Source organism: Bubalus bubalis, chromosome 11 (assembly GCF_019923935.1).
Source record: "Bubalus bubalis isolate 160015118507 breed Murrah chromosome 11, NDDB_SH_1, whole genome shotgun sequence".
Lineage (NCBI taxonomy): Eukaryota > Metazoa > Chordata > Mammalia > Artiodactyla > Bovidae > Bubalus > Bubalus bubalis.
The window spans coordinates 75,627,168-75,651,797 of NC_059167.1; the positions used below are offsets into that span (position 1 = coordinate 75,627,168).

The 24,630-nt window shown below is 36.0% G+C and overlaps 3 protein-coding genes across 3 annotated transcripts; all 3 read right to left on the reverse strand.

Moving 5' to 3' along the window:
* Positions 1-3,370: 3,370 nt before the first annotated feature.
* LOC102392757 (olfactory receptor 4F4) lies at positions 3,371-6,721 on the reverse strand. The gene is made up of 2 exons (XM_006062410.3): positions 6,683-6,721; positions 3,371-4,342 (listed from the first exon to the last, which is right to left on the reverse strand). The coding sequence occupies exons 1-2, from the start codon at positions 6,719-6,721 to the stop codon at positions 3,371-3,373; spliced, it is 1,011 nt and encodes a 336-aa protein (XP_006062472.3).
* A 2,042-nt stretch (positions 6,722-8,763) lies between these two features.
* Positions 8,764-9,702, reverse strand: LOC102389782 (olfactory receptor 4F6-like). Its single transcript, XM_006062404.3, has one exon. It carries the CDS (start codon positions 9,700-9,702, stop codon positions 8,764-8,766), a length of 939 nt encoding a protein of 312 aa, XP_006062466.2.
* Positions 9,703-23,436: 13,734 nt separating this feature from the next.
* On the reverse strand, positions 23,437-24,375 carry LOC102392445 (olfactory receptor 4F15-like). Its single transcript, XM_006062409.3, has one exon. The coding sequence runs from the start codon at positions 24,373-24,375 to the stop codon at positions 23,437-23,439; it is 939 nt and encodes a 312-aa protein (XP_006062471.3).
* Positions 24,376-24,630: the final 255 nt, after the last annotated feature.

Consider the following 24,630-nt stretch of genomic DNA (forward strand, 5'->3'; position numbering starts at 1 on the left):
TTGGGTATAACTTTTGCTGTTTCATGAAAAAATTGGAAGCAGTTTTTATTTTTCTATTTTTTGGAACAATTTGTTTTCAGTGAGACTATCTGAATCTGCTTGCAATCCAGGAGACCCTGGTTCGATTCCTGGGTTAGAAACATCACCTGGAGAAGGGATAGACTACCCGTTCCAGGATTCATGGACTTCCCTGGTGGCTCAGATGGTAAAGAATCTGCCTGCAATGTGGAGACCTGGGTTTGATCCCTGGGTTGGGAAGATCCCCTGGAGGAGGGCATGGCAACCCACTCCAGTATTCTTGCCTGGAGAATCCCCATGGACTGAAAAGCCTGGCAGGCTACAGTCCATGGGGTCACAAAGAGTTGAACACGACTGAGTGACTAAGCGCAACACACAGCATATCTGATTTCTAAATGTTTTGTAGAGTTCTCTGTGGACCCATTTAAACCTGGTGTGTGTGTGTATGTGTATATGTATGTGATATTTGTGTGTTATAATTCCCTGATAAATTTCTGTATTATTTCTATGGAAATTAGCATTTTTAAGTATTATATTTGTACTGAAGTCAGTAGTAAATGTATTATCCTGAAATATTTATCCATTTCATAAAGCTTTCAAATTTATTTATATAGATGTGTACAATATTGTTTTTAGTGACCTTTATTTGCTGATTTTTAATCATTATTTTCTCTTACTATTTATTAACTACTTTTCTGCTTTATCTCTTCTTATCTTTTATGAAACTATATAATGGACTGGACAGTCTAATTTGTATATTTATTTAAAACAAGATTTTTGATTTACAAATTTGATACCCTTTTTGGTTATTTTATTTATTTTTACTTTTGTTTCTTTTATTTCTTGTGTTTTCTTTTTGTTTCCCTTTTGATTTTTTTTTTTAAATTTGAGTTGGCAATTTAACTCATTTCTTTAATTCTTTCATTTTTAATCAATGTGTGTGTATATGACTCATCATAAACATGATACATGTATATGAGTTTTTCTCATATACATATGAGTTTTCTCATATGTATGTGTTTTCTCTTATCACTGCTTTAACTATATCCCATTTATCTTTGTATGTACTGCTTTATTATCATTATTGAGAAAATTTGCTTTTTTCTCTGTATTTCCACTTTCATTTAGTATTTTTAAGTGCAAGTTTCTAAATTTCAAGGTTTTTATTAATTTCTTAATTTTATTTCCAACTTCCAGTTTTGCTGCATTTTTGTAAAAACTCCAGGGCTAGATCGTTTTCATTGGTAAATTCTACCCAAATTTAAAGAATTAATGCCAATCTTCTTAAACTCTTTCAAAAAAATGAAGAGGAGGGAATGAATTCTCCTAAACTTATAGATCCGGAATTAGCCTGATACTAAAGCCGGATAAGAATACTGCAAGAAACGAAAACCACAGAACAATATTACTGAAGACGTATAAATGCAAAACTCAACAAAAATTAGCTAACTGAAATCAACAACACATAAAACTAAAAAGCTTATGCATAATAAGGAAAACAGTCAAGAGTGAAATGCAAATACAGGATGGGAGAAAATATTTTTATAGCATATTTCTGATAAGGAGTTAAAATCATTCAACTCGATAGCTAAAAACAGAACAGCAAAACAAAAAAACCCAGAAAACAACAACAAAAACAAAACAAAACAAAAAAAACTGATTAAAATCAGGCAAAGACCTGAATAGATATTTCTCCAAAGCAGATCTACAAATAGCCAGCAGGTGTATAATTAATGAAGAAAGTGTAAAGTATGTGAAGAAAAGGAAATCCTGTTACACTGTTGATGGCTTTGTAAGTTGGCATAGACATTATAGAAAATAGCATGGAGTTTTTCCAAAATTAAACATTTAGCTAACATATGACCCAACAATTCTTCTGGGTATTAATCCATGGGAAACAAGCTTGAAAGTGAAAGTCACTCAGTCACGTCCAACTCTTTTGTGACCCCATGGGTATAGTCCATGGGATTCTCTAGGCCAGAATACTAGAGTGGGTAGCCATTCTCTTCTCCAGGGGATCTTCTCAACTCAGGAATGGAACCCAGGTCTCCTGCATTGCAGGCAATTGTTTACCAGCTGAGCCACAAGGGAAGCCCAAGAATACTGGAGTGGGTAGCCTATCTGACCAAGGAATTGAACCAGGGTCTCTTGCATTGCAGGTGGATTATTTACCAACTGGGCTAATACTTAAAGTCATGATTAGTATGGGGTAGGTAAAGTCAAACCCATCTCTTTTTGACTTCAAAGCCTGTGCTTGTGAAAGCTAACCATGAAAAGTGACAAGGATGAATCCAAATGATACACAGTGTGCCAACATGTTGAGAGAATTGAATCTCTCTAATGCTTTTATTCTATGAACTGTTGTATACCACAGGATGTCATGTGCCTACAAGACAAATTTTATATTGGCAGACTTGCTTTTGCTGTCATTCTTTTTTTAAAAAATAAGATTTATTTATTTATTTATGACTGTGCTGGGTCTTTGTTGCTGCATCTGGGTTTTCTCTAGTTGTGGTGAGCGGGGGCTAATCTCTAGCCCCTGCTGTGAGCAGGCTTCTCATTGCAGTGGTTTCTCTTGTAGTGGAGCATGGACTTTAGGCACGGGCTTCAGTGCTTGTAGCCCGTGGGCTCAGTAGTTGCTTGTCAATGGGCTGTAGAGCACAGGCTCAGTAGCTGTGGCACGTGGGCTTAGCTGTCCCATGACATATAGGATCATCCCGGATCAAGAATAGAACCCATGTCCCCTGCATTGACAGATGGACTCTTCACCATTGATGTACTAGGGAAGCCCCTCTTCCTGTCTTTCTTAATAATACACTCATGGATTATGGGATGTTACAATGATAGTAGTTAAACTGTTAAAATGGGAGGAGTTTCTTTTTTAAACCTCTTAAAAGTTGACATATATATTATTATCACTAAGCATGTATATTTTTTTGAATTAGGTGTATAACATTTGCTTCTTGATATTTTTAGGTAAAATGAGCCAAATAGAAATTAAAAAAAAAATATCCTAAGTCAACCTAGTTTCTATCTTTCTCTGTTTTACCCTCAGGACCATCCAAGAAGGCACAGGAGTGTACAAATGTTAACATATTTATGCCTTTAATTGTTAGAAGAATTAGTGGGATCATATTTTCAAAGTAAAATGTTAAGTTTCCCTCTGTATTCAAAAATATAACAAGACTGTCAAAGAATAACATGAGGTTGTGTATGTAAATATTCTTTGACAGTTGATACAGAATATGAAATGGAAGATATCATTTTTCATTAGATTTTCTAAATAACTTACTGATACTGTATAATATGTCATTATCTCAGATTAATCTTACAGATTAATTTTATAAGAGATCTAAGACTTTATCCTAGAATTGATATTCCATTTTCTCAGTTGTCTCATTGCAGTCTTCATGTCTTTGTTCCTCAGTGTGTATATCATCGGGTTCAAGAAAGGAGTGACCACAGAATAAAAGACAGCAAGGAATTTATCTAATGACTTGATGGGGAATGGCCAGGCATAAATGAAGATACATGGTCCGAAGAACAAAAGAACTACTGTGATATGAGCAGTTAAGGTAGACAGAGCCTTGGATGACCTCTCTGAAGGGAGATGCTGGATGGTCACTAAGATGACAGTGTATGAGGTGATTAGGAGAAAAAAAGAGCACACAGTGAGCACACCACTGTTAGCAATGACCATGATATCCAACCTATAGGTATCTGTGCAGGCAAGTTTGATGACCCTAGGAAGGTCACAATAAAAGCTGTCTACCTCATTGGGACCACAGAAAGGTAAGTTCACTGCAAAGGCCAACTGGCTCACTGAGTGGAGGAAGCCAGTTCCCCATGCAGCAGCCACAAAGCCAACACATACATTGCCACGCATAATTGTAGTGTAGTGAAGGGGTTTACAGATTGCTACGTATCTGTCAAAGGCCATGGCTATAAGGATCATCAACTCACTCCCACCAAAGAAATGCAGGAGAAATATCTGAGCAAGGCAGCCCTTGAACGAGATGACCTTACATTTACTGAAAAAATCAGCAATCATCTTGGGGGCTGTGACTGAAGACAGACACAGGTCAATGAGTGAGAGGTTGGCCAGCAGGAAGTACATGGGGGAGTGAAGGTGGGAGTCCGAAGCCACAGTTATGACAATAAGAAGGTTTCCAAACACAATTCCTACATAGAATACAAAAAAGAACACAAATAGGAAAATCTGGAGTTCCTGAGAATTGGAGAATCCTAGAAAAATGAACTCAGTCACCGTGGAGTGATTTGTTTCACTTATTGATTCATTCCAGGAAATACACTCTGTAGTTACCTTGAATGGAGTGAGAAGAAAGTCAGAAATATTGTGTTCAAATTCAGAGCCCCATTTTGTGTCATTATGTTCACACTCATGATGACATTCTGTGCTTTATTACATAAAGGAATTCAAAATGCCTACAATCTAAACTCAATTTTATCCCACACTCTTTGCCTGGATATGCTTATAGTCCAGTTGTCCAAGCTTTAATGTTTCCACTTATGTTAGGGCTTATTCCTAATAAAATGCTTTTTTTCATGTTACCCTGTCTGCCACATTAAATTTATACCCTCACCGTGCATTTGTGTCCTCTTTTGCTGAACTCCAAAACAGTTCATATTCTGTGGATCGTATCATAGCTCTTAAATACATACAAAACTCTATGATTGTCACATCTACAAAGCCTTTTCACGACATGCATTTTTGAGAAGGTATTTTTAGTAGCCTTATAGTTCACCACAATAATCTTGTATACAGTTATTGGAAACTTCTCTATTAAAATAAAACAAACCCTCATTCACAATTTAATGTGAGGCAATCACAGTGGGTTTTGTGTGCATCTGTGGATCTTGAATTCATCCTCTTTAAGACTTCTTTTGCCATTTTGTAAATGCAAATACCAATTATATTCCTTCTTATGGTTATTATGAATTTCAACTTTTTTATTTGGTAATTACACAATAGATTTAGATGATTATTAGTAGTGAGAGTTATCACCTCTGATTCATAGAAAAACCCTGGCTCCTCAATAATCATTTAAAAGTTTACTTGTATTCTAAAAATAATTATCATAGCAACATTTCATTTCCCTATCTTTTAAATGACTGCATTGGATCAAAACTTTTCTAAATCCCCACTAATCTAATACTCTATCAGGATTGAGGGAGGGACATAATTTAAATATAATTTTCATAATCTCTCAGGAGCTTGGATAGCAATATGAAAACTAAGACAGATGTAGAGATTCAGTCTTATGGGAACTTTACATTTATGAGAATTCTGAAAGAGAAACTAAAAATTATAAGAATTTATAGAGGATAGAATTGATGCTTAACATTTGGTAATATGAAAATGCTTAGAAGAAAGATTTATGCCAAAATAAAATTAAAGATGAAAAATAGAAGAAAAGAATAACAACACAAAAATAAGGTTTAAAAATGAGAGAAAGAAGTTAAAAGCAAGAGTATGCCACTGTAGAGGATGTGAGTTTGATCCCTGATGGGGGAACTTAAGATTTCACATGTTGTGTGGGGTGGTCAAAAAAGCTTAAAAAACAAAATAAAATTTAAAAAATAAAAATTTAAAAGTGAGGAAAATATTTGCTGAGATAAAATGTGAAAAAATTTTAATAGGAAATGAAATTGGAAAAGTATTCTAGAATGCCTACTATAGGATTCTTGTTTTATTATGTTGACATGAACTGTTGCAGAATTATGAGCAATTGTTTAATAAATTTCTAACAAATGGTAAGCAGTTAAATAATAGCCATTATAAAAGGTAGTAATAACAGGACATGTGTCAACACATATATAAGATAAAAAAATGATGCTAATTTTTAAATTCTGAGTAATTGTGAACACTGTCACAGCTTTAATTCTGATAATAACTATGATAAGAGTTAGCATAGCAATATATAACATAAAGATTATTTTTAGAAGAAGTAATACATTTGGAAGAAAGTAAAGGATGATGATAATAAAATGTAAAGGTATTGTTGGAATATCTTTGTAAGTTGCTACCTGAAAATTAAGAGCCTGAAAAGTGGTCGTTGGATGTAAGTTGCGAAAGTCATTTCATATATGTATTGGGGAGTCCAGAGGTTTTGCAGTAAATGAAGTAGAAAATGAAACAGTAGCTTGAAGGGGAAGCTACAAAAGAGAGGAGAGGAAATTGACGGGTCTCAAGGAGTCATGAAAGGATAGGGTATGGCTCATCAAATTTCTTGGGGGAGTAGTATTACGTTTTCTCTACTTAATCAGTCCTTGGAAATTACATTTTTTCTTCATTATCCATTCCATAGCCCTATCCTAAAGCTCCATATTACTGTTTTTAAAATCCTATAAATATTTAGCAATTCTAATTTATTTCCAAGTATAAAAAGAAGTCTAGTAGTAAAACAAGTCATAAAGTAATTTTAGTCCCCTTCTCCTTAGCACAAATATAATCATACTTGTCATCGACAATAAAGAGGATGGGATTCCTATTGTGAGATCATTTCTGACATGATTGATTGATTTGGATGTTTCTTTAAAGTCAAGGAATGTTATTTAGTATTTTCTTTGGATGTTTACTGATGTGAAATCATTTCACTGAGAGAAGACAACAAACTCGATAGTTATGTCAGTATAGATTTACCAAAGTCTTCTCATTTGCAGTGAAAAGATTTTCTACCATGGTAACAAGCAAGAATTCAAATATACTATTCTTCAGCAAAATGAATTTGTTTCACCAACCTCAGGATTCTTCCATTTTTTCTGAAAAATACACATAAAATTGAATTCTATAGAATGGGTTATTACTAATAGAAGCATTTTATTGTCAATACAAATGCTACAGTTTGGTTAGTTTTGCTAATATATTTCACTTTCATATTCTACCTACCTCCTTCATAACTGGAAGACACTACAGCAATTTTCAGAGCAAGGTGTGTAGACTTTTCTTTTATTTGTACTTTCTCATGAAGTATACAATTTCCAAGAGAAGAAAATTGATATAAACTAATCCTCCTTAGCAAATGACTTCATTAATTAAAAACCATTTATGGAAGTGACTAGAGGCAGATGAAGAGATCTGAAAATAGTTATCCTGAACTTTGGGTATTGAGACTAACTTTTATAGTCCCACAAGCTTTCCCCTGAGGAAATACACAAAATCATCTTGATTTAAGGGTTAATGTCACAGTTTCTTGGCTAACTCAGGTACTTCTATGACCCTCACTGAATTTAAAAGTAAATTTTTAAGGAATCATAGTAAAACAATTGATAAAATTGTGCAATTAAAATTCACATGTGTTAAGAAGAAAGCAAATAATAATGTTTTAGATTTTATAGAAAGCAGATAGCTTAGAATTTGTGGAGAAAATATAGGAAAAATACCTTGATGAATAATAAGTCTAAGTTCTTATTATTTATCATTTTTATTGAGTAGCTTTAATTACCATACAGTGGTTTAAACTGAACTGACTTATCACAGTTAATGTTCCTTAAATCAGTCATAGAAAGAATCCAAATGATCTCTCAGCTGTGCTCCATGACCAGCAGACTTTCCAGATTTTACCTGAAACATGCCATCTTCTTTGTTCTAAGTGCCCTTACTTAAAAATGAACACATTGAAGAAGCTGAGATCTCAATGGAGTATCCTTCTCTAGTAAATAAGTCCTTTCAAATACTTACAGAATTGTAGATACTTTTAAAGAATGAATCAAGATATGCTTTGAACACAAATATTGAAAAAAACTGGAAAATAGGCAAAATTTTGCATAATAGAAAATAATAGACTCTATTTCTAAAACAATATTGTATGAAATACATTATCAAAGTCTAAAAGCAATTTTAATTATTAATGTAGTGTCATAGTGTTGACCTTCCTATTTATCTAATTAAAATACAAGTATGATGAGAATTGCTTCTTCCTCAATTTTACTGTCTACTAGTTTACATAAAGCCATATTTTATCTTTGGATCTACGTAATTTCCATAAGAAATATTAATTGATTTCCAGTGATGCTTGTTATCAAATGGAAAATACTGATGAAGTTAAATTACATGTATATGTGTGTATACATATATATATACATATATACAAGTGTACATATCTATCTGTAGATGTAAAATATCCACATGAATATTGAATGCAGCCATGTGGTAACTACAGTTTAGGTTTGGAGATTAGGTAGAAATGTAAGCTGCAACTCTATGTAAATGAAATTCTTTGATTTAATACCTTCTTTTTTGTAGGCGTCTCAGTTTTTTTGGGTTGTTGTTTTATAATTTTATTTATTTATTTTGGTTGTGCTTGGTCTTTGTTGCTGCATGGACTTTTCTCTAGTTGAGGCAATCCAGGGCTACTCTCTAGCTGTGGTTCATAGGCTTCTCATTGCTGTGGCTTCTCTTGTTGCAGAGCACAGGCTCCAGCGCATGCAGGCTTCAGTAGTTGCAGCATGTGGGCTCAGTGGCTGGGCTCTAAAGCACAGCCTCAGCAGTTGTGGTCAATGAGCTTAGTTGCTCTGCGGCATATGGGATCCTCCTGGATCAGGGATCAAACCCATGTCCTCTGCATTGGCAGGTGGACTCTACCATTGAACCACTAGGGAAGAACCAACTTCTCAGTTTTTAAAAGCAATAATGAAAATGAACACATTCTATAGTGTTCATGGTGACCACAAGGGTCTTGATGATTCATGACATTTATCTTGTGCTCTCATCAATGAAATCTCTCATGTCACTTCCCTAGAATTTAAAACATGTTGACTTAGCCTTGTCATTGCCACCTTCATATCTCTGTTCCTTAAAGTATATATGGCAGGATTTAAGACGGGGGTGACAACAAAGTCCACAATGGCAAAAAATGTATCCAGTGACTTTGTAGGGAAAGGCCATACATAGAGAAACATGCATGGAAGGAAAAACAAAAGCACTACAGTGATGTGAGCTGACAGAGTGAAGAACACTTTGGATAAATATTTTGAAGAATGTCGTCGGACAGTGATCAGAATGAAGATGTATGATATAATTAAGAGAAAGAAGGTGCCCATAGATATGAAGCCACTGTTGGCAGTGACTACAAATTCTAGTTTGTAAGTATCTATGCATGCAAGTTTAATAACCCGAGGAAAATCACAATAAAAGCTCCCCACATTATTAGGTCCACAGAAGGGTAAATTTATGACAAAGACAAACTGAGACACAGCATGAGTCACTCCAATTATCCAAGCAGCAACTACTAAAAACATGCACATTTTGGGATTCATAATAGTTAGATAATGGAGAGGCTTGCAGATTGCTGTGTACCTGTCATATGCCATGGCTATGAGCAGCATCATCTCCACTCCTCCTGTGACATGGATAAAGAACATTTGTAGCATGCAGTTGCGGAAAGAAATGATTTGACAGTCACTGAAAAGATCAGAGATCATCCTGGGAACTGTGGTGGATGAAAGGGCTAGGTCAATGAGTGACAGGTTGGCCAATAGAACATACATGGGGGTATGTAAGTGGGAATCAAAAATCACTGTGACCACAATGAAGACGTTTCCCAGGATAATCCCCAAATATAATACAGAGAAGAAGAGAAAAAGTAAAAACTGCATCCCTAAGGATTGTGTAAGTCCCAGTAACACAAATTCAGTTACCACAGAGCCATTTACTTGGTCCATTGAATTATAAAGACAAGAAGACTGTCAAGTGACCTGCAACAAAAAAAAGGAGGGATCAACTTAATACAACTTAAATGTTGATAATTTAAAATTGGTCCTTTAACTTAAATGATTATAGACTACTTACAAAATAATGGGAACCAGGGTATAAAATATTGAATACAACAAAGCTTCACTCAGAGACAATATTTTGCTTTAAATGATCCTATTTATTTAAATATGTGAGCAATCAGACAATTTATTGTGTTAGGAAAGAACATATAACATAAACTGAAGGAATACAGATGAAGTGAAATAATAAAAGTTAAAAACCAAAATACTGAATCCTAGAAAATTGGAAGAGGGTATAAGAGCATATAAAATGATTAAAAAATAGATAACCTTTAAAAAATATAATCATGAACAATAAAGTTAAATAGAAGTTAGAAGTGAATATGAAAAGTGTTAGTCACTCAGTTATGTTCAACTCTTGGAGATCTCTGTAGCCCGCCAAGCTCCTCTGTGCACGAAATTCCTCAGACAAGAATACTGGAGTGGGTTGACATTTCCTTCTCCAAGGGATCTTCCTGATCCAGGGGTTGAACCTGGATCTCCTGTATTGCAGGCAGATTCTTTACCATCTGATACACTACACATATTAGAAATGAGTATAGACATTCCTAATAACTGTTAAGATACCTCTGAATGCTATTTCCTACATGTAATTAAAAACAATCTACCTTAAAAATCTTACATGAATTTGAAGTACCATAGACAGACAAAAGATTGATATCTTCATAATATTTTTAAACAGTTCAAATCATTTAATAAAACCTCTGAGGCCTAATAGATAAATGGACAAATGATATGAAGAGAGAATTCAGAAAAGTAAACTATCTATGTATTTTTGCATATATATATATATCTTCCTCAGAAATCAAATCAAATATAAAGCTATTATTTTTCTATTAAGTTAAAAAAGTTTTGTAGTATTGTTGTCAAACACTCATTGAGATAGGCACATTCATACACCCTTGATAGAAATATAGACTAATCTAAAATTAAGAAAATATTTTGAAATGGTACTGATGAACATAGCAGAGAAGGGACTTGACACACAGAGGGAAGGTGAGGGTAGGACGAATTGCGAAAGTAGCATGGACATGTATACACTGTAATGTGTGAAATATTTAGTGGGATGTTGCTATATAACACAGGGAGCCCAGCCTGGTGCTCCTTGATGACCTAGAGGTGGGGGTTGGGAGGAGTGGAGGGAGGCTCAAGAGCGTGCATGAGTATGGCAGAAAGCAACACAACAAGATAAAGCAATTTTCCACCAATTAAAAAAGAAACTAAAGATTATTAAAGAAAATATTTTGAAATCATGTGTCAAGAATCTCGACTCCATACCACTTGGTGCAGTAGTACTCCTTGTGGAATTCTATTTGTATCAAAAAAGATTTTTGCACAAAAATGTTTGTCATACTTTACAGTTGATAAAACTTTGAACAATTTAGATGTCAAACATTAGGTTTAATTCTGTTATGAAGGAAAATATTATAGTTATTAAAATAAGTTAATAGAAATTTATAATAGCATTAGTAAGAATTTTATTTATAATATTAAGTGTACGAAAAGTAAACAGATTGCATAGTACAGTAGTTGACTTTTATTTTTTAGAACTTGAAAAATCCTTTAGATTTTAAATATCTTTCAGTATAGCTATCATATTTATATTAGATTTTTTGATAAAAACATCCAAGAGCATAGAGAGCTAAAGAATGATTTATTAAGAAGGTTCAAAAACAAAGAATAATTTGTAATTATTAGAAGACTAGCTGGAGAAGTCAAGGACTTTAATACTTCTCTCATCCAATTAGACATTTTCATAAGCTGTCAGAATTGATTAATAGATGATAGTATTAGGGCAGAATGTAGCTAAATAAGTATAGTGTCCTGATGGATCTGGATTTTGATGGTGGAAATAGGAAAGGTTTGATTAACTTCCTGTTTCAGCAATATACTATTGTTTCTGTTGCCTCTTGATTAATTTTTCTATTGTCTTCTACCTTCTCTCACCTAGATGTTCTAAAAACCCTTCCTAGCATTTTCTCTGAAAACTATGATAACCATTTGAAATTTATTCATTCAATTATCAATGGACTTCATATCCATATTTAAATCACCCAGGTCACAGGGGCATAAGGGCAAAGAATTTGGGGAGTGGAATTGAATCTGGGGAGCATTATAGAGTTCAGAAAGTCATCCCTAGAAGATTTCATGGCAATACCCTCTATTCTGCTGAGCAGAAGGTGTTGATTTCCTCATCTCATCATTCAAGTCACTATCTTGGAGTAATGAAGCTGAAGCTTAAGAATCATGTTGACTGCTTATGATCAAAGATTTTATCCTATAAAGCTAACATTAAACATATAAACTCAATTCTTCAAGTCTCCATCATCATGAAAGTGGATGTTTCATCTTATAAAAACAATTGAAGTTTTCTCTAAATTGATTAGTCATATTTGAAAATTTCCACCTGTATTAGCTTAGTACTGATGAAATGGTGCTTGTCTTGGAGTGTGAGTGATAATTAAGTTTTTTAAACTGGAGAAGGCAATGGCACCCCACTCCAGTACTCTTGCCTGGAAAATCCCATGGATGGAGGAGCCTGGTGGGCTGCAGTCCATGGGTTGCTAAGAGTCAGACACGACAGAGCGAGCTCACTCACTCACAAAGAGAAAAATCCAATACTCTTTGAGTCTATTAGCCTAAAGACTATAAGATTCCATTTAAAAGTGTAATTAAATTTATTGATAATCTTTAATTATGCTGTTGCTGCTGCTAAGTCGCGTCAGTCGTGTCCGACTCTGTGCGACCCCATAGACGGCAGCCCAGCAGGCTCCACTGTTCCTGGGATTCTCCAGGCAAGAATGCTGGAGTGGGTTTGGTATAATTACAATATAAAACATGGTGCTATAAGCATAGTAGTGTGGTGAAGTCAGTCAGTAACATGTCTAGGGAACAGGCAGGAAAGAAGATCTAAATAAAGAGGAAGAATGAAAATAGAAAGGGAGTGAAGAATTAAATGAAAACAGGGGATGGAATAAATAAAATCTAGGACAAATAAAGAGGATAAAATGATGATTAAAAGAGACATTGGTGCAATGTTGCACATCTTTGCTTAATTGCCTGTCATTGTTTACATCAACACACATCAATACATTATGAACACCTAAGAGTGTGAGCTTTATCTGCATTTCCATTCACTATTTTAGTACATTTTGCCTGAAAGGATGGAAAGTAATAATAAAATTTTAGGGAAAATAGTCACTGATATGAAGAAAAGTTAAGACATTAAGCAAATGGATGTGGCAGAGGGGTTTGACAGTATGGAGTGGGTATAGTTTTGGCATGGTGGTTCAGCTGACAGGTCACCTCTAAAACATTAGGAAGTAACTGATTAAAAACACCCCTTTAACTTCCAGTCAGTATTTTGCTTTCCTTATTTCTAATATTTATAGCTTTTTGTAAAATGTAAAAATTAAAGTTCATTACGTAGGTACACTTTCTGCTTTGTCCAACACTGTGTCTCTTGACTAAAACAGGCTGGCACATAGAAAAAGCTCAAGGAATATTTGAAGAATAAATTGTCCAGAAATTATCACTAAATTGCCCATGTAAACAAAATAGAAGTCCTCACAAATATATAGAGAAATTGAAGTTAACAACACCTTCTCCACAAGCTTGTGCTTCCTAATGATAACCTAATGAGATATGTGTGTGTGTGTGTGTGTGTGTGTGTATATATATATATATATATATATATATAATCATGAGTATTTAAGATAAATGAAGAAGGGCCCACCCATTCTGTTATAAACATCTAGAATTAATGTGTATCATTATTCAAGAAGTCCTGATGACCTGAGAGTGCTTGTTTGGAGAAAAAGACCACATACTTGGTTTCTCTGCCTTCTTAGGAAACACTGGTGACTGTGTGAAGTTCCCAGGAGTTCTTCAAAAGCCAAGTCCCCTTAGAACTTGCCATCTCTCCTATTGGAGATTTAAAATTTATCAGTTATCCAATGCCTGGAGAGACAAATCTTTAAACAAAAAAGATTATTAGAATGATACATTTTTATAGAAGTGGGAAAGAACTTTGAGATTATGTTGCCCAGTTATTTCATTCTACAGATGGAAAACAACCCAGGAGGTTAAATGCCCAGTGTATTTGCAGCAATACATTCACAGAGCCAGCACTAGAAGCCAGCCTAACTCAGTCCAATGACCTTCCTCACTCACGATCTACACCTGCTTGTAGGAAAAGCCATTAAAAAGCTAGACTGTTTATATTTGATTGTGTCACACCAAATTGGAAGAGTCCTATTCATCCCTGAGTTCTCTTTCCTTTTAAAATAAAATGAGCTGTCCCTTTCTGAAAGACTATTTTTTTCCCCATTGGGTATTGCTCTTCCTTATCCCCTCTCCTATTTCTTCAAACAACCTGGCCAGTCCTTGAACAGTTCTCTTTCAGAATTTTCAGCCAGCATCTCCTCTGTACCATCCTCTGGCACAACACCAGAATCTTCTTTGAATCTGAGCATATGCTCTCAGTCTAGGCATTGGCTGGAGCCTTCAAATTCAGAGGAAAGTAATAGTGAAGGAGAGGGAATCACACTAGAATCCTGGAGGCTGAGGACTGAGATTTCCTTTTGTTTAAAACAGAATTTGGTTCTTAAATAGTATAGGAATACACTGAGTCCAGAACTCTGTTTTGCACAATGGAAAACGAAGTTTAAAATGAATTGGAAAGCACAAAAGCCAGAAACGTGAATCTTGAAAAATTTTCACATTAAGAAGTTAAAAATATCAGAAGGTATATGTGTGTGTGTGTGTGTAATTAATTTTAGAAGACAATGCAATTCAATGATTGAAATTTGATCATAGGAAAGAGATGGTATAGGATGAAAGGACAAATAGATTTCAAAAGAGAAAACTGACACAGTATTTTACAGGGGAATGGAAATTGAAGGAAGGTCGAGGGTTATGGGGAGAGGGAAGCAACCATGACAGGGATGGTTTTGTAATTTAAAAGTGTCTTTCTTACTTGCCTGTTCAGTCACAGGGTGTATATTTTTAGAAGAAGAGAAAGTCAGAGAGTGTACTCTTTTATATTTGTAAAAAGCACTCCCACCCCACTCAAAGACAAAGCTATATATAAGATTATCCATAATGAGAAATAACCTAATTAGCTGCATAAGAGAGTGACTCGCTGCTGCAGCAAAGATGGCTAATACTCAGCCCATTATTAGATTCTCTTGGGGACTAAATCTTTGAGTCACATTGGTTTCCCCAAGAGAGAAATATTGAAAAATTTTTCTGGTGATGAAACAGAGGGAAAGAAGGAAGGTTTTTTTAAAAAAATATTATTGGGATATAGTTGAGTTACAATGTTGTATTAGTTTCAGGTATACAGCAAAGTGAATCTGTTTTACAGGAAGATTTTGATATAACATATTGGATTGTATAATAAAAACCCCTCTTTATGGTGGATGATCTTGCTTTGAGTGACTGAGATGAAGGTGTGAAAATATATCCTGAGAAACAAGATATTCATAGTACCAGACTTGAAGAAATAAATCTAAACCCTTGATAGGTAAAGATAATTCTCATAATTCATAATACTTTTCCTGTTTTTAATTATGGCAGATGTTTACCTCTGACTCTACTTGTGCTCATAAACTTTGGACTACTGGGGGTGAAGGTCTTAAATGGTTTTGAACTTTATTTTTCCTGACTTGACTGGATACAAGTAAATTTTGGGTTTGTTGGATCAATGTCTGAAGAGAAAATAATGTAGGGAGTTATTTTGAGTTGTCTGTAATAGGAGCATGTTTACCTGAGAAGGAGATAAATATTCAGATGACCTGTAAAAATCATCAAGATAAGCCTAGTGGATTTCTCTGAAAAAGGCTGACTTTATTAAAAAAAAAAAAAATTGATCTCCAGGTTGCCATGGTGGGCTCAAGGTATCAAAGCTCTATCTTTGTTTAGAGTTGCATATCATTTTCTCCTGCCCAGAAGCCATATACTCTAGAAAAGCAGCAGAGTTATGGCTTGTCTAAATTAATTTTGGTAAAATAGTGACATTCCAAATTAGTAGAAAATTTCTCCTGTTGCCCTCCCCCACACCCAGGGCTTGTCCAAAACACTGTGAGCAGTAAGTGCGTGTGCTGTGCTTAATTGCTCAGTTTATGTCTGAATCTGCGACCCTATGGACTGTAGCCCACCAGGCTCCTCTGTCCATGGGGATTCTCCAGGCAAGAATACTGGAGTGGATTACCATGCCCTCCTCCAGGGGATCTTCCCAACCCAGGGATCGAACCCAGATCTCTCACATTGCAAGCAGATTCTTTACCATCTGAGCCACCAGAGAAGCTCTGTGAGCAGTATAGAACTCCATAAATCATTCTACCATGCCAGTAAAATGATTGTGCTTTTGTTCTAAGTGAGGAGATTGGGGTACCATGGAAAACAGCATATTCAGATGAATGAGGGAGAATATAGGCAGAAATAGAATCCTAGGAAGCTGGCCGCTAGGCACAGAGCATCTCCTGGGCTATGTGAGGTTCTCTCCTGGGACATGCGACACAGGTTAGTTGGCAGTGGAGAAACCTCAGTCCCAGTAGAAGATCAGAAATTGTTAATGTAGAGTTCTTGAGACCTGAGAGTATCAGAGAGGCCCGAGACCAGTGATTCACAGGCTGAGATTGGCTCAAGATTTGAATCGACAAAGCCTGTAAAAAGAACTCACTGGTATATTTCACAGTAGATTTCAGTTCTACTTAAGGAGATAGAGGCAGAAAAAATTAAGGAGAGACAAGTAGAAAAAAAAAGGGGAGGATTTCTTTAAATCTGGGTGATCTTTGATCAAAAGTAAAAAGAAATCCCAATTTCTATGCAACAAATTATTCACACTGTTAATTTTTATTCTTTGTTGGGGTTTATTAATTAATTAATTTCTATTTTTTTAAATAAAATTTTTTTGGAGTATAGTTGCTGTACAATGTTGTGTTAGTTTCCGCTGTACAGTCAAGTGAATCAGCTATCCATATACATTTATCCCCTCTTTTTTGGATTCCCTTCTTATTTATATCAACACAGAACACTGAGTTGAGTTCCCTGTGCTATACAGTAGGTTCTCATTACTTATCTATTTTATACATAGTAATGTATATATGTCATTCCCAGTCTCCCAATTCATCCCACACTCCTTGACCCCTTGGTGTCCATACATTTGTTTTATATGTCTGCTTCTCTGTTTCTGCTTTGCTAATAGGTTCATCTGTACCATTTTGTCTAGATTCCACAGTTCAGTTCAGTCGCACAATTGTGTCTGACTCTTTGTGACCCCATGGACTGCAACATTCCAGGCTTCCCTGTCCACAACCAACTCTCAGAGTTTGCTCAAACTCATGTCCACCGAGTCAGTGATGCCATCCAACCATCTCATCCTCTGTCATCACCTTTTCCTCCTGCCTTCAATCTTTCCCAGCATCAGGGTCTTTTCAAATGAGCAAATTCTTTGCATCAGGTGGCCAAAGTATTGGAGCTTCAGCTTCAGCATCAGTCCTTCCAAATGTATATTCGGAGCTGATTTCTTTAGGATTTGATCTCCTTGCAGTTCAAGGAACTCTCAAGGGTCTTCTCCAACACCACAGTTCAAAAGCATCAATTCTTTGGCACTCAGCTTGCTTTGTAGTCCAACTTTCACATCCATACATGAACTAGCAAAACCACAGCTTTGACTAGATGGACTTTTGTTGGCAAAGTGATGTCTCTGTTTTTTAATATGCTGTCTAGGTTGGTCATAACTTTTCTTCCAAGGCGCAAGCATCTTTTAATTTCAAGGCTGCAATCACCATCTGCAGTGATTTAGGAGCCCAAGAAAATAAAGTCTCTCACTGTTTCCATTGTTTCTCCATCTATTTGCCATGGAGTGATGGGACCAGATGCCGTGATCTTTGTTTTTTGAATGTTGAGTTTTAAGCCAGCTTTTTCTGGCTTTCTCTCCTCTTTCACTTTCATCAAGAAGCTCTTTAGTCCCTCTTCACTTTCTGCCATAAGGGTGGTGTCATCTGTGTATCTGAGGTTACTGATAAATTTCCTGGCAATCTTGATTCCAGCTTGTGCTTCATCCAGCCTGGCATTTTGCATGATGTACTCTGAATAAAAATTAAATAATTTATTCAGGGAGACAGTATATAGCCTTGACATACTCTTTTCCAATTTGGAACCAGTCTGTTGTTCCACGTCTAGTTCTAACTCTTGCTTCTTGACCTGCATACAGATTTCTCAGGAGGTAGGTAAGGTGGGTGGTATGGTATTCTAATCTCTTTAAGAATTTTCCACGGTTTGTTGTGATTCACACAGTCAAAGGCCTTGGCATAATCAATAAAGCAGAAGTAGATGTTTTCTTGGAACTCTCTTGCTTTTTCGATGATCCAATGGATGTTGGCAATTTGATCTCTGGTTCCTCTGCCTTTTCTAAATCCAGCTTCAACATTTGGAAGTTCTCAGATCACATACTGTTGAAGCCTAGCTTGGAGAATTTTGAGCATTACTTTGCTAGTGTGTGAGATGAGTGCAATAATATGGTAGTTTGAACATTCTTTGACATTGCTTTTCTTTGGGATTGGAATGAAAACTGACCTTTTTCAATCCTGTGGCCACTGCTGAGTTTTCCAAATTTGCTGCTTTATGACTGCAGCACTTTCATAGCATCATCTTTTAGGATTTGAAATAGCTCAGCTGGAATTCTATTACCTCCACTAGCTTTGTCATGGTGATACTTCCTAAAACCCATTTGACTTTGCATTCCAGGATGTCTGGCTCTAGGTGACTGATCACACCATCGTGATTATCTGGGTCATTAAGATTTTTTTTTTGTATAGTTCTTCTGTGTATTCTTGCCACCTAGTCTTAATATCTTCTGCTTCTGTTAGGTCCATACCATTTCTGTCCTTTATTGAGCCCATCTTTGCATCAAGTGTTTCCTTGGTATCTCTGATTTTCTTGAAGAGATCTCTAGTCTTTCCCATTCTATTGTTTTCTCTATTTCTTTACATTGATCACTGAAGAAGGTTTTTGTATCTCTCTTTGCTGTCCTTCGGAACTCTGCATTCAGATGGGTATATCTTTCCTTTTATCCTTTGCCTTTAGCTTCTTTTCTTTTCTCAGGTATCTGTAAGGCCTTCTCAGACAACCATTTTGCCTTTTTGCATTTCTTTTTCTTGGGGATGATTTTGATTACTGTCTCCTGTACAGTATCATGAACCTCTGTCCATAGTTCATCAGGCACTCTGTATATCAGATCTAGTCTCTTGAATCTATTTCTCACTTCTACTGTATAATCATAAGGGATTTGATTTAGGTCATACCTGAATGGAAATAGATGGGGAAACAGTGGAAATAGTGTCAGACTTTATTTTTGTGGGCTCCAAAATCACTGCACATGGTGATTGTGGCCATGAAATTAAAAGACACTTACTCCTTGGAAGGAAAGTTATGACCAACCTTGATAGCATATTAAAAAGCACAGACATTACTTTGCCAACAAAGGTCCGTCTAGTCAAGGCTATGGTTTTTCCAGTGGTCATGTATGGATGTGAGAGTTGGACTGTGAAGAAAGCTGAGTGCCAAAGAATTGATGCTTTTGAACTCTGGTTTTGGAGAAGACTCTTGGACTGCAAGGTGGTTCAACCAGTCCATTCTAAAGGAGATTAACCCTGGGTGTTCATTGGAAGGACTGATGCTAAAGCTGAAACTCCAGTACTTTGGCCACCTCATGTGAAGAGTTGACTCATTGGAAAAGACTCTGATACTGGGAGGGATTGGAGGCAGGAGGAGAAGGGGAAAACAGAGGATTAGATGGCTGGATGGCATCACTGACTCGATGGACATGAGTTTGAGTGAACTCTGGGAGTTGGTGATGGACAGGGAGGTCTGGGGTGCTGCGATTCATTGGGTCCCAAAAAGTTGGACACGACTGAGTGACTGAACTGAACTGAACTGAATGGTCTAGTGGTTTTCTCCACTTTCTTCAATTTCAGTCTGAATTTGGCAATAAGGAGTTCATGATCTGAGCAACAGTCAGCTCCCAGTCTTATTTTGGCTGACTGTATAGAGCTTCTCCATGTTTTGTTGCAAAGAATATAATCAATCTCATTTTGGTATTGACCATCTGGTGATGGCCATGTGTAGAGTCTTCTCTGGTGTAGTTGTAAGAGGGTGTTTGTTATGACCAGTTCATTCCATTGGAAAAACTTTGTTGCCATTCTTCATTTTGTACTCCAAGGTCAAATTTGCCTGTTACTTCAGGTATCTCTTGACTTCCTACTTTTGCATTCCAGTCCCCTATAATGAAAAGGACATCTTTTTTGTGTGTTAGTTCTAGAAGGTCTTGTAGGTCTTCATAGAACCATTCAATTTCAGCTTATTCAGCATTACTGGTCAGGGCATAGACTTGTATTATTGTAATATTGAATGGTTTGCCTTGGAAACAGAGATCATTCTGTTGTTTTTGAAATTGCACCCAAGTATTGCATTTTGGATTCCTCTGTTGACTATGATGGTTACTCCATTTCTTTTAAGGGATTCTTGCCCACAATAGTAGATACAATGGTCATCTAAATTAAATTAGCCCATTCCAGTCCAGTTTAGTTCACTGATTCCTAAAATGCCAATGTTCACTCTTGTCATCTCATGTTTGACCACTTCTAATTTACCTTGATTCATAGACCTGACCCAGGGTCCCATGCAGTATTGCTGTTTACAGCATCAGACTTTACTTCCATCACCAGTCACATCCACAACTGGTCATTGTGTTTGCTTTGGCTCCATCTCTTCATTCTTTCTGGAGTTATTTCTCCACTCTTCTCCAGGAACCTATCTACCTGAGAGTTCATCTTTCAGTGTCCTATCTTTTTGCCTTTTCATACTGTTCATGGGGTTCTCAAGGCAAGAAAACTGAAATGTTTTGCCCTTCCCTTCTTCAGTGGACTATGTTTTGTCAGAACTCCCCACTATCACCTGTCCATCTTGGGTGGCCCTACATGGCATGGCTCATTGTTTGATTGAGTTAGACAAGGCTGTGGCCCATGTGATCAATTTAGTTAGTTTTCTGTGACTATGGTTTTCATTCTGTCTGCCCTCTGAGGGATGAGGATAAGAGGCTTATGGAATCTTCCTGATGGGACAGACTGACTGTGGGGGAAACTGGGTCTTGTTCTGATGGGCGGGGGCATGCTCAGTAAATTCCACATATATGTGTTTACATAGGATTTTTGTTTTTCTCGTTCTGACCTCAGTCTGTATTTAATGACAAATGTTTATTGATTGTTTTCTGTACTGTTGCTACTGATACTAATGTTTGGCAGTAAATATGATGGCAGCATTAAACAGCTCCTCTTCTCATGGAAGTTAAGTGTAATGAGGAAGACTTACATTGAATAGGAAATCATGAGTGTCACTAATGTTACAAAAGTGGTAATAAGGAGTGCTATAATAATACACAATAAGAAGAGAGTTCTTGAACCCAGGTCCTGAGAATTATTCCCCGGTCAAGTGTTGCTGAAACTGAGGTTTGAAGAATAAGTAGATGTTACTAGATGAAACATGAAAGACAAGTGTTTCAGACAGAATGTTCATCAGTGCAAAGCATCAGAGATGAGAGAGTTTGAAGTTTCCAGGCAAGTTAAAAAAAACACCAAATTGAATCTGAAGTTAAAGGGAAAGAGCATGTTGTTCTCAGGGGCAGGAGACATGGTGGAAACCAGGTCTCTGGTGGCCTGATAAACTTTGAAAGAGAGGTAATGTTTTAATTTAAGGTCTATGACAATTATGTTAGAGTCATTGAGCAAAACAACTACATGGTTAGATTTATATTTTTAAAAACCTCTCTACTGAAATGAAGATAATGGGATAAGATTTGAAGCATGAAGACCACATAGTTGACTTAAAATTCTATTCTAAAAAATAATATGTGATGGTTTCAACAAGAATGGTGACATTGTAGAAGAAAATAGGGGGAGGTATATAAGAAATGTTTATAAAGTGGAATTAATAGACTTGCTGATTTATTGAATATTGAGGATCAGAGTGAGGGAGGAGTTCATTATCACCCCAGATTTTGGGTTGAGCTACTGGGCAAGTGTTTGAGCCGTTTATTGTGACTTTGAAAGAACAGGAGGTTTGAGGTGGAGCCATGGGAATGGATGCAACCTAGGGACAGAATATAAAGTGAGAACAGGCTAAAGATGCAATTCTGAGGAATCCTAAGTTTGTTGGTTGAACGAATGAGGGAAATTCAGCAAACAGATGCTGGGAAGATATTACCCAAGAGGTAGGAGGTAAACCAGGAGATTATAGTGATTTAGAGGCCCAGTGGAGTATTTGAAGGAAAGAGTTATCAGCAATAATTAAGTTAAAAAGAAATTCCTGTCCTGATGAATAAGAAAAAAGGATGCTTGGGGCTGGTGCACTGGGATGACCCAGAGGGATGGTATGGGGAAGGAGGAGGGAGGAGGGTTCAGGATGGGGAACACATGTATACCTGTGGCAGATTCATTTTGATATACGGCAAAACCAATACAATATTGTAAAGTTAAATAAAATAAAATTAAAAAAAAGAAAAAAAATTAGAAAAAATTTAAAAGACATATTAGATTGTTTTATTTATACAGAGGAGACAGAGATGTTACTGTATATTCCTGTAACTTTAACGAAGTCTTTATTCTAGATGTAGAAATCCTCAATTAAATTGATTATGCCTCAACCTTTTTGGCTTTCTATTATTCCAAGGTTATCAAACACAGATACATAAACTCTTGTATTGGGCCGTGGGGTGAAGGAGGGGATGGTGCTTGTGGTGGTGGTGGGGTGGTGGTTTGACAGACCAGGAAACCATATTCAAGGAAACCAGGACCTCTAAATACACATTCTTGGGTGATTATTATGCTGTGAAGCAGCTATTAATTATACATCTTTTTAAAAGAATAAACTGAGCTAGTTGAATGTTAGAAGGTCTTCATATTCAGGATAACAGAGAAGCAGAAAAAAAGTGCAAAAATATTTGGTCTAAATTCATATAAAATATTGATAGTGTTAAAGAAATTCTGTACATGCAATCACTGAAATCTAAACAAAATTGAAATGGCATCCTAAACTGAAAAAGCTCAGGGTGTAGTCAAGTCTAAAATTCAGGGCTAAACATAAATAATAACAGTTGATTTTATTCTTACTGTTAATTAAGATAAAATTAAAATAGAAAATTAGAAGTATATACTTTATTTATAATTTACCCAAACCTACATTTTAGATTCTTAATCTATTAGCTTACTATGAGATATAGTTGTCAATTTTTGAGGTATTTATTTATAATTGAGAGTAATTACACCCAGTAAGTCCTAGGAAATGGCACCAGAAAATGGTATTTGAATGTTAAGTTTACATGTGGAGGTCAGCTTAGTTTTCTTTTCTCATCTCTTTTCTCCATGAATGTAGAGGCAGTCAATTTATTCCTTGTGATTGTCAAAATAAAGTCAACTCTAACTTGATAATCAATTTCTACAGGCGCATCTTTGTTGAACTATCATTCAAAATAGTAATTCTTAACCATAGTAATGATGATAGTCACATGACTCTGTTTTTGGTGATCTTGAAGCATCGTGTACTCTAGATCTGCTCCATTCATTATGAGATCCCACTGGAACCTACAATCTGTTTGCCCAGTCTCCTCATGGCAATTCTCATGTCTTTGTTTCTCAATGTATAAATGGTAGGATTCAAGATAGGGGTGATGGCAAAGTCAACAATAAACAAATACTTATCCAATGATGTTGTAGGGAAAGGCCACACATAGAGAAACATACATGGCATAAAAAACAAAATTACTACAGTGATGTGAGCTGACAGTGTGAAAAATGCTTTAGATAAGTCTCCTGAAGAACGTTTCCAGACAGTGACCAAAATGAAAATGTAGGATATAATTAAAGAGAAGAAGGTAGCCATGGATATAAACCCACTATTAGCAATGATTACAAACTCTAGCTTGTAAGTGTCTACACAAGCAAGTTTCATGACCTGAGGAAAGTCACAGTAAAAATTGTCTATTTTATTGGGACCACAAAAAGGCAAGTTTATGACAAAAACAAACTGAGATACAGCATGGATTATCCCCACTATCCAGGCAACCACTACAAAGGAAACACACATTTTGGAGCTCATAATTGTCAGGTAGTGGAGAGGCTTACAGATTGCAGTATACCTGTCAAATGCCATGGCTATGAGCAGCACCATCTCAACTCCACCCATGATATGAATGAAAAATATCTGTGTCATACATTTTGGAAAAGAAATGATGTTGCAGTTAGTGAAAAGATCAGAGATCATTTTGGGCATCGTGGTAGAGGAAAGACCTAGATCAAGGAGGGAGAGATTGGCCAACAGGAAGTACATGGGGGAGTGTAAATGAGAGTCAATAATTACTGTGAACACAATGAAGAGGTTTCCCAGGATAATTCCCAAGTAGAACACAAAGAAGAACCAAAAAAGAAAAAGATGCATTTCCCATGAATTTGAAAGTCCGATTAGTACAAATTCAGATACCACAGAGTCATTTACTCCATCCATTGACTCAATCAGAGAAGAAGCTGAAGTATTCTGAAGGTAGAAAATAAGAAAGAATTGAGATATATGGGTACCAAAGATTAATACCTTATTTATCCATCAATGATTATGTGGAAAAACATGTTGTAAATGCCAAAATATGAAGTGAGAAGAAATACAGAGAGGGGCAGGTTAAAGGAAGATAATTGAATAGGAGAAAAGAGATAATAAAAATTAGACCATAAAGACAAGGAAAGAAATCATATGGGAATATGGCAG

Coding starts and splice junctions, on each gene's coding strand:
- LOC102389782 (XM_006062404.3), bottom strand. CDS start 9,702: ATGGACCAAGTAAATGGCTCTGTGGTAACTGAATTTGTGTTACTGGGA.
- LOC102392757 (XM_006062410.3), bottom strand. CDS start 6,721: ATGGTAGAAAATCTTTTCACTGCAAATGAGAAGACTTTG. Junction 4,343..6,682: donor CTGCAAATGAGAAGACTTTG/GTAAATCTATAC, acceptor ACTCCATTCAAG/GTAACTACAGAGTGTATTTC.
- LOC102392445 (XM_006062409.3), bottom strand. CDS start 24,375: ATGGATGGAGTAAATGACTCTGTGGTATCTGAATTTGTACTAATCGGA.